Source organism: Nanorana parkeri, unplaced genomic scaffold (assembly GCF_000935625.1).
Source record: "Nanorana parkeri isolate BGI_ZX_2015 unplaced genomic scaffold, ASM93562v1 scaffold19, whole genome shotgun sequence".
In the NCBI taxonomy this organism is placed as follows: Eukaryota; Metazoa; Chordata; class Amphibia; order Anura; family Dicroglossidae; genus Nanorana; species Nanorana parkeri.
The window spans coordinates 3,521,904-3,532,661 of NW_017306287.1; the positions used below are offsets into that span (position 1 = coordinate 3,521,904).

At 44.4% G+C, this 10,758-nt stretch overlaps 1 protein-coding gene across 1 annotated transcript in view; it reads right to left on the bottom strand.

The window, feature by feature from the left end:
• Nucleotides 1–650: 650 nt before the first annotated feature.
• TFAP4 (transcription factor AP-4) overlaps nt 651–10,758 on the bottom strand; it is a 20,126-nt gene continuing 10,018 nt past the window's right edge. Inside the window, exons 3-8 of the mRNA XM_018561187.1 lie at nt 10,193–10,358; nt 5,855–5,953; nt 4,938–5,108; nt 3,550–3,699; nt 3,060–3,224; nt 651–1,694 (exon numbers count right to left, since the gene is read on the bottom strand). Coding sequence (XP_018416689.1) covers nt 1,521–1,694; nt 3,060–3,224; nt 3,550–3,699; nt 4,938–5,108; nt 5,855–5,953; nt 10,193–10,358 — 925 coding nt within the window. The 3' untranslated portion in view covers nt 651–1,520. The remainder of the gene's footprint in view (nt 1,695–3,059; nt 3,225–3,549; nt 3,700–4,937; nt 5,109–5,854; nt 5,954–10,192; nt 10,359–10,758) is intronic.

Here is a 10,758-nt window from a genome sequence, read left to right on the forward strand (position 1 = left end):
TAAATGTTTAGGACAACTAAAAAATGGACCCATAGCGCTCATACATCATAGAAAGCTACCAGATGAACTGAAAGGAACAATTCACCGACAGGGCTTATCAATTCATTGTGTGTGATACATCCACTTTAAATATGCTGTTGCCTAAAATGTGTAAAAAACAAGATTTAAAATATCAGCCTGTTCAGCTAGTACAGGGACTGCAATAACATAGCAACAAGATTTTTGTTCCCATCACTGAAGGACTTATTGTCATCAGCGACAAACAATCAAGCCAGCCAAAAACCAGCAAACTGTCCTACCCGGTTTAACATAACATCCTGACCTCTAAAGGCAATCCTGTCTCCATAACCAACCCTTTCAGTTTGCTGGAGACTAGTGACAACACTGCATCCGGAGCCGTTATAGATCCCGCCATCTTGTACTCGTATGTTCGAGCAAATAACAATGGCTGCTCTGCTGTCCAAATGAAGTTCAACCTTGAAGCAAAATAGTGGCAGCAATCTGACAATGTGCTCCACATTATTGCAACGAAGCATATCATGATAAAAAAAATGATTAACCAAACAAGCCTAACTTGTTATACTGGCTGAGTCCGTTTTCTGTTTAACCCCTAGCAAACGGTGGGTTCACAGAGGATGCAAGTCGAAGGCCACGGCAGCAAATACTAAAGCAAAAATAATTTGATAAATGGATGTCATATTCTTACATGTAGTGCTATGGTTTTGTGTGGGCTCATTTACAATGCAAAAAGAAAATGTAAAAAAGGCAGAAAATGTCTGTTCCCCCCCACAGCGCCATCATGTGGTCTTAAAGAAGAAGGCCTGCACAATAGTTTCAGGCCGTTAACAAGGGGGAATATTTCAGGATGACGTTACTAACTCAAACCAACAAATAGTGTTTGTTATGCTATCTCCCTAGTGCTGTCCCATCCTGATGACGTTGTTTCCTATAAAAGAAACACATGTCAAATATAGGTATGTTATACGCGTGCTAGATCTCTATAAAATATACAGAAGTATAAAAGGTTTCTAGAAATTTAGAAATTGCAAAGTACCTGTATGCATTGCACTAATACATACAGTATAGATTTTTTGTACTGTGTCCTATCAACAGTGGCAAGGAGGGACACTTTATAAAAGCTTATTTTTAACCCCTTTTTTTTGTTTTCTTTTACCAGTGCAGGCCTTAATCCCTTCCACTAGGAAAGACTTCAAAGAGAATCTTAATAGGAATAGAGGGACTGCTGCAAGCTTTGGGACTATGTTTAAGGACCCCCCACCACAATGACCCTCCTCATCTCTATTAGACCAGGGCAATCCCTTAGTGCGCTAACCCTTTTGCCCTCAACCTTATTACAGTATCTTTGTGGTCGGCGGTAGACCACCCCTAGAAACCCCACAAGATTTGGGAAGGAGGCTGGATGAAGGCAACTCTTGGTAGGGCTCCCTCTAGTACCCCCGCAGCCTCCCACCCTCCAGTTTCCCCCAGTCTCTCCCCACATGTGGGTGGGTAAGCAGATGTCAGGGGTCCTCCATGGCGTCGTCCTTGCTTTGCTCCGCTCCGCTGTCGTCGCATTCTGTCTCTGATGCGGTGTCTGAATCTTCACATGGGCGGGGGGCATTCACGATGACAGCCCTCCGCTGCTCTTCGTCCTGCAGCTGCTTCTCCTGCGTGCCCTCTATGTGCTGTATGGCCTGGTGGAGACGGGAAGCAGTAAAGAGAGTTAGTTAGTCTGTCAGCTCTGCCATAACAGGACTGCTTTAGAGTATATTAGCATTGACTAGTGGTGGACAACTTTAAATGCAGGAATCAAAAGTCAGTCAGACCTATTTTAAAGCACTAATGTTAAAGCCTACTCCAACCTTATCTTCAGGCTTGCACATTTGTACCGGCTCCTCTCATGTACTAACAATTGCTTACTAGGATTTCACTGCACTGTGAGCTTCTGTGAGTCAGACAGAGCCCATCTCATTTCCTGGCTGGAGCATAACCAGCATCATCTACCTCTTTCCTCTTGCAATCATGGAGGCTCGCCATAACATGTGGGCATTACTTAGGACAGTCTGCATGCAAATCATGCAAATGCAGCCAGGCTAGGAATGCTCACTCCTCAAGACAGACATCCACCCAAAAGCATTTTGTGATTTGCATAACTCCTCTCAAAAGCCCTCTGCCTTGATGCCCTTGAGGAGTACTGTGCCAGGGTGTTGTGATGTCTTCAGGAAGCCGTGTACAGCACCCGGCCCTTCTCACCAGCCATGATCTCATGCATTGCATAGAGAAGCCCATCATTGTGTCAAAAAAAAGGTTTGTAATGAAAACAGAAAGGTTCTATTAATTTTTTATGAGCGGAGGGAAATGGGAAGGCAAAATAGAAGACAAAACTTCAGCCATTAACTGAAATTTAAGTCCAGTAGCTAAAAAATCTCAGGATGTGCTAGGGATTTGATTAAACATGCAATAAAAGGCACGTGCGCAAGTTACTCAGACAATGGCTGTAAGGGCTTATTGATAGACGTGAACCTCTTAAAAAGTGTACCTCTTGATATGTAAATCAGAAGTGCTTTAGGAAATCAATAAAGGAAATTAAGAAAGGAAATTAAGAAAGAACTTTGGGCAAAACCTTTATTAACCCTTGCTACCCCTGCACTGCAAAGGTTAACTCCTCATTTTTATCCAAGTGCTAACAACAAAAAGTTATTCTCATCTGAACCGTGGAGTCGGCTTGTTCTTAGACCGGTCCTCCCAGCCTCTCTACACCTCCTCTGCAAACGTCTAAGGTCCCGTAAATCATCACATCTATACACAATGTATGGACATGAGGATGCTGCAGCTTAGAAGGAGACAGGCTTCAGTGACCAGAGACGCAGGGAGCCGGTTCAGCGATTTGGGCGAGTATAACATTTATTTTTTTCAGCCTAGACAAAAACGAACAGAGGGAATAGCCTTGCTGCAAGGATAAATAAAGGTTTTACCTGGCGTTCCCCTGAGAAGGACTGTAGTTTGCACATTCTATATACAGAATTGGATTGTATCCCACCCCCTTTTTCTACACCTACCTGCACAATGGTGTCCAGATTTTGACGGGATGTAGACACAGAACTGATTACTGAGGAATGTCCCATAGTCACAACATTGACGTGGTGAGAGGGTGGAGGTGGTGGAGCAGGCACTATTACTGTAGGGTGGTGGGTAGGTGCCAGCGGCAGATGTGGCGCCAGGATCTGTGAGGAAAAAAGCCATGTTGCAGGTAAATATTAAAACACATATAGATCACATTATATAAAATATATATAATTATGAGGCGTCAGCAGTGAGACATTCCACAAAATGATTTTCAAGGAGCAAATTTGACCAACATTCCAAAATTTGGGCAAATAAGTGCCAAGTTGTGACTTTCCATTTAATTTTGGCTGATGTTTGGGCAACCTATTATATTTCTTGATCTAGGTGTCGGGTATGATAGAAAGTGACGTAACTACACTCTGACTTAATATAGGAGATGAACACCGCAGTGCGCTGATGGAGGGGAAAAAATAGCGGACTTACCGGAGAATGGAGGAGCTGCTCACTCCTGTCCTGCGACTCCTGCGACTCCTGTGACTGTCCCTGTGCTTTCCCTCCCTCATCCTCCTGCTGGATTTGCTGAGCTATCGCCTTCAACTTCTCAGGGTACATATGAGCTTCCACAGCTCGAACCTAGTAATAAGGCAGATCAATTAATTGCTGCACAACTAACCAATTCGAAGTTGAGAACCCACAAGCACCTATTCCCATAGACCCTCTTCCTAATCCTATTCTCAAAGATCTTTCTCTTGATTCCTAAATCAGAGTAGAAGATCTCTAAATCATAAAAGGTGGTGTGTGGATAGTCTATCCTAAATGCTCCCCTAACTAATATTACCTCCAAAATAATGGGATCTACTGGACATTTTGGGAATGTGTACTGGTTTTATAACATGCATTATGGTCAGAATTAAAAGAACAAATTGAACAATTTTTAGTCGGTTAATATAAAAATGAATTAATACATAATGCCTTGCAGTGCTTTTTTGAATCAGCAGGTGGAGCCTAATGCTCCTTTTCAGGTTTTCAAGTTTATCAGCATTCTTTTTTGATGAAAAGCCTATTGACACTGTTCTATAAACAAGTGAATTAGTCGGAGCAATGACTTATCCGAGTGATTGATTTCAGACGGCTCAGTAAAAGTTTCAGAGCCCCTGTACACGGCTGTGATGTGTTGCATTACCAAGCGTTGTGCTAAGCCAGCCTATTCATTTTAAATTGGTTACCAATGCACCCGACCCTGGACGTGATGTGCAATGCACCGCAGTAAAACCGCACCGCATTTGCGCTGGAGTGAGTTTGGCAAGGAGAGTTGGGGTGCCACTCAAAATGAATGGCACCACAGTGTCGACTGTCTATTACCTTGCACTGCGTTGACACACAGGATAGTGTGCATTTTACTGCACATTTACACAACTCATAGGTGTGAAGCTGGCCTCAGTCAAACAAAGGAAGTCTCACAGCAGAGGGGTGTCTGCTGTGCTGTCTCTTTAACTAACTCATAGCACTCAAGGGAATCCTTTGTCGTGTAATTTTTTAGATAGTAAAAAAAAAAGATGTAAAACAATTTACAAATTTCAAAAGAAACCAACTACATTAAAATTCCTGCAAAACAATTATAGCTTCCTGTTAAATTGTCTCCACAGTGACTGAACAGTTATAAGAACTTAATTCGGTTGTGAGGATAGTGACTCACTCCTATTGTAGTAATAAGCAGACAGTTTTATAATTTAACAAAAAGGCAAAATATGCATATTAGAGTAGTTTCAAGGCCCTCATAAAGCCATTTATTGGAATGTGCAGGCCATTGTGCACTTTAGCCATGCAACCAGCAGTGACAAGTTTGCCTGAAAGAAAAGCTTGTTAGTTACCTGCTCCTCCAGCATCATCCTGACTGAACGTTCTTTGTCTAGTTGTTGCCTCAATTCAATCATCTCTCTCCGCAGATCTTCTGCCTTCTCCTCCTCCCAGATATCCGGAGAGCCGATCCCCTCATCCTTGTCTTCTGCCCGCCGCCGCTTGGGAGAGGAGCCACTGAATTCCTGCCACAAACAGAGACCACCACTTAGATAATTCTGCAGAGCAGCAAGGGGACTACAAAACCTTCACACTATATAAAACCTTCAGAATGTATAAAAAATATATTTTGCAAGTAAGTTTACAGTTCCTTGGTTTTTTGTTTTCACTATATGGCTAAAATAGATCAGCTATAGCTCTGCAATCTCAACCATGGAGTCGAGTCAGAACTCTATGTACTCAGTCAAAAACAGCACAGTGGCTAAGTGGTTAGCACTTCTGCCTTGCAGCACTGGAGGTCCCCAGTTCCAATCCCGGCCGGGATAGTATCTGCACGGAGTTTGCATGTTCTCCCTGTGCTTGTGTGGGTTTCCTCCAGTTTCCTCCCACACTTCAAAGACATGCTGGAAGGTTAATTTAATTGGCCCTGAATGCATGCGCCGTCAGGACCTTAGGTTGTAAGGTGGGCAGAGACTGATGTGAATGTGCAGTATGTAAAGTGCTGCATATGTTGTTGGCGCTATATAAATACCAATAATAAATATTGATATCTGTAATATTGCTTGCATATACACAACAGGACTTATCCTCATTGGTAAACATCAACTTCACATGCTAGCAGTGGTCAAGGTATAGGAGACCTAAACTGTGCAAAACAGCGGCCATTATCCTGCAGATTGTCAGAGACTGTGGACATGCTACAACACACTGTATCATATCAGATTGTATCACAACTGCTCTCAGAGAGCATTTTTTTCCACAGCTTTGTTACCTGGATGAACCTCTTGAGTTGGGTGTTTTGCTGCAGCAATCTGGTCTTCTCCTGCTCCAGGGAGAATATATAGTCTGCTGTCTGTTGCAGTATGGCTGCCTGTGTGAGAGAGATACACAAAGTAGACTGTTTAAGTATATAATACAGCTCATGTCAACCCTTGCAGTTTCCTTAGATGGCTACAAGAAAGATCCTAGGCGAGAATAAAGCTGCACACCACTCACCTACATTAGAGCAAAAAAACAGACTGATTATTAAGTTTGATCACTCTAGGTTCATTACAATATGCCTTCAGGCTTTTTTTTGTTTAGCAGCACTTGGAATGCACTGTCAAGGTTGTGATCACATGACCTGTATCCCTCATCCCTGGGATCTAGGGCTGCAACAACTAATCGACATAATCGATTATAATCGATTATTGAAAAAGTTGTCAACTTTTTCAATAATCGATTAATCGGCTTCCGATCAGTTGGCCCTGTTCACAGCTCCACACGCTGTGCGCCGTACCTCCTCCCCACCTCACGCTCGCCGCTGCCAGACCCGCCCGCATCCATGCTCCACACGCCGCACACTCACCGCCCACCCACATCCACGATCGGCACAGGGACGCGGGGAGATGTAGTAAGGAGGAGCAGGTGTGGGGTGATGACAGCCGCCGATAGACAGGTCCGATCTCAGAAGCAAGTTGCTGGAAGACTGCTCAGGTAAGCCTGCACTTTCCCACACATGGTGCTCTATAATGTATTGCTGGGATTTGTATTTCTCTATAGCTGATGGTACATTGTGCTGTATATTATACATAGGAATACAAATCCCAGCAATACATTATACACTGTATGTATAATGTATTGCTGGGATTTGTTGTACTCCTCTATAGCTGGTGATATTCCGCGTTGCGCTGTATAGAGGACTACAAATCCCAGCAATAATACATTATACAGTGGTGCAATGCTGAATACCACCAGCTATAGAGGACTACAAAACCCAGCAATAGTACATTATACAGCGCAATGCAGAATGCCGCCAGCTATTATGTACTATTGCTGGGATTTGTTGTATTCCTCTATAGCTGGCGGCATTCTGCATTGATTGCTGTATAATTTTACACTTTCCATTTCACTATATTGCACACCACACTATCTTTCTTTTTTACTTCCACCGCTCCAAGCTTGCTCCTGTGATGGACTACAACCTCAATACAAACTAGTAGTCCCATCACTGGAGCCTTTTTTTAAACTTTATTTTATTGTTTATCCGATTAACCGATTAATCGAACCTAATAATCGGCTAACTAATCGATTTTGAAAATAATCGTTAGCTGCAGCTCTACTGGGATCACTACATTACTATTCAAAGACAAGCTGCTTCTTCATAATAACTTCCATCACCAGTGCCCAGGGCTGTGACACTATTTCTTGGGAGGTCTATAACCATTGCTTTGGGCAAAACTGAGACAGTAGAAGAGTAGTACAACCCTGGCATTAATCTAATGCTGTAGGAGAAAACAATAGCAATGAGGTATTACAGGGATAGTGCAGAGTGCATATTCCCACCCAAAACAATGACCCCAAGATAAGAATGATGCTTGTCTGGCATGGAATATAAAGACTATGGTCCCATTCACCAGCAGCAGGAATCCCAGGTGTCCCCGTGAAGATGTGACCACTGTACCCATTGAAGTAAATGACAGGGTGACAGCAGATGCATTCGTATGTAGCAGTCCTCATGTAATCACACATGGTACGATGCCATGCAGTTTGGGATAGAAGACTGTTGCTGGACGCAGGATAGATGCGGACTTGTTGCTTACAGATGCGGTCGCTGTCACCCTGTCATTTACTACAATGTGTGCAGCGGCCGCAACTGAACAAAATCCTGTACGCGTGTTATTTTCCTGACTGCGAGTGTTTTGCGAAAGTTCGCAACGGATTACATCTGCGCTTGTCCTGCGGCTGTCTGAAACCGGCGCATTACCTAACAAAACAATTGTAACTTAAGTCCCCATGACCACTTCTTTAAGAAGCGACACTTAAAAGGAGAACTATGGGGCTAGTGCTTTTCCCCATAGTTCTCCTTAGGGTAACGGGAGGACACAAACTAGCGTCCTCCCGTCACCCTAAGCTCAGTATACCCCGAGCTACAGCTTGCGGTATACTGAGACGCCGCAGCTGAAGCGGATCCCGACAATTATGTCTGGATCCGCCCTGCTGCGTGAGTGACAGCTGGCTCTGCCTATCGAGAGGCAGAGCCAGCTGTACCCACCCCCTCCCCCGTCCGTTCCGCCAGTCAGCGCTGGAGGATCGGAGCGGGGAGGGGGAATCCAGCCCCTGTCACGGCAGAGAGCCGTGAGAGGATCGAGAAGTGAGTGAACGACGGTATGTGTTCGCTCACTTCCCGATCCAACCAAAAAAAATGCTGCAAGCACTAGTTTTTCTGACCAGACCGCAGGCATTGATGTGCCTTGCGTTCCCAGGGGGCGTGGCTGCGGTGCCATTCACTTCAATGCACCGCCATGCCCCCTCCTGCCCCACAACAAACTGAGCCGACCGCAATGCGATCCAGTGTGTTCCGGCCAGAACACACTGAGGGTGCTGTGAATGAGGCCTCACACCTATGTGTTGTGCTAATGCATGGTAATAGGTGCTTTTTACTGTATGTTAACATAACACACTCCACTTTGTACAGTAGTTACTGGTGGACCTGTGCGACATACGGGGGGTTACTTATTAACGTAATTGCAGACGGAGGGTGTGGCTGCAGTGCCATTCACTTTGATGCACCACCACGCCCCCTCCTGCCCCACAACAAACTAAGCGGGCCGGAACGCAGTGTGTGTGTGTGTGTGTGTGTGTGTGTGAACGGGCCCTGAACGGTAAATGGGGCCCAATACTCTCAGTCACTAATTAGATCAGGTAAACACATTTTTTTTCATTCAACAATTCACAAAGGATCAACAGAACAGTCAGGTATCTGACATTTTAAAAAACAACAACATATTTGTGGGCTGGGAAAAAAAACACATACTGTATTCTGACAGCTGGTACCCGTGGCTGTCCTAAGAGTGACTGCAGCCGACAATCTTTCATCCGTCTCCTTTGACAAATGCCAATTGAACAAACGATTTTTGCACAACCAGACAGACAGCTTTATACAAGTCCTGGTCTGCATATTGAGTTCTATTTTAAAGAAAAGATAAAAGCAAAATCTGGCTGTATTTAGCCATTTAAGCAGCTTCTCATTTCAAAACACAATCTTTCTCGAGCATCAGACCAAGTCTGAAGCAAATTAAAGAGCATCATATGTAGTTTTAAAATACTGAGCTGTTTAAAGTGCAACTGAAGCCAAAACTTTGTTTTTTATATTGTGGATGGAGTGGAGAAGGATTAGAACACCTGTCTACTGCCGTCTGTCCCCCCATTAGGGAGATTCACCCCCTGTATTTGTCCTGACGACCGTTATCATTGAAAGATAATCCCAAAGTTTGGGTTGTCACCAAAGCAGGAATAGATGGGGAATCTCCCAATGGGGACACTAGTTCTAGTGACCCTGCTGACCAACAGGGATATTCCTCACTTTTAAAGGCATTTCATCTCACTTCCCATTGAGGCAATATCACAGGAAGTGGAGGGAAATCTCCCCAGTGGGACACAGTTGACAAGGATTATAACCTTCCTTTTCTAAATACATCTAGTACTGGCTTTTAGCTCGCTGTCCTACCTGAAAGAGCACCCAATAGGGATATCCAGTAACACGTCTTTAGATATATGTGTGCACATACCTCTGCCATTTGGAAGTACAGAAGCAAAATGTATTTTTTCACATAAAAAGATGCAGGTTTTCCCGTCCAATTCATTTTGATGCTTTTTTTTAAGACATTAAGGGCCAGTTCACACCAATTGTGGTGCGTTCCAGAGCGGGAGCTGCTGGAAAACACAGCAAAACGCACACTAAACTTCCCCCTTCGTTCTGGGGCAGGAGGGGGGTGTGGCGGTGCATTGAAGTCTATGGCACCGCAGCCACGACCTCTGCCCACAGTGCGATCGGACATGTAGCAAAACATTGCTTGCGTTCTGTTCCACTGCTAATGCAAAAAATAGAGCATGCATTCCAGAACGAAGCGTGAAGTTTAGTGTGCGATTGCTGTGCAGCTACCGCTCTGGAACGCACCACAATTGGTGTGAACTGGCCCTGAAACACAGTAAAAACGGCCATAGACGTAATTTCTTGCAACAAGAGCATATATGAAAAGCGTACACTACACATCACTGAGGTATTGCATCATTTACAGAATTTCCAAACATAGTTCACCCCCTGATAATGACCCCCACCGCCACTGACCTTGCTTAGCTTCTCCCCATCTGTATGAGGGATTAGAGTTTTCAGAGACTGGAAACCGGCATTTATACTCTGCATTCGACGTCGCTCGTTGCTGTTGGCGATTTCACGGCGTATTCGCCTTTCCTGGTCTCGCTGTGTCTCGGGCGTCAGGGGAATATTAGCTAAGCTGAAAAAGAGAGTTAAAAGAATGTTAGGACCACAAAGGATTCTTTGTTTTATATTGTTGCGGATATGTTAATTCCTACAGTATTAAAGGTGCCGGCTTTTTCCTGTGTGAATGAAGCCTAAGGAGTATCTTACCTCTCAAGTGGGTTTCCCTCTTAAAGAGACACAGTAGTAATAAACGGGTTAGCGGGCACCACACCCTGGCACTGAGAACATCTTGGGAGCAAAGTTTCAACACACTGCTTGTCAGACAGATGTGAATAAACTTTCTTTTACAGGGCGCCGATGGATTACTTTTCCCCACCTTGCACGTAGACCTCTTTAAATGCCCAATGCTGCATAGCAAATCTGCCCTTCCTTCTGCATAACCCCCAGCTTGCCCGCCTCCCCCCCCCCCCCCC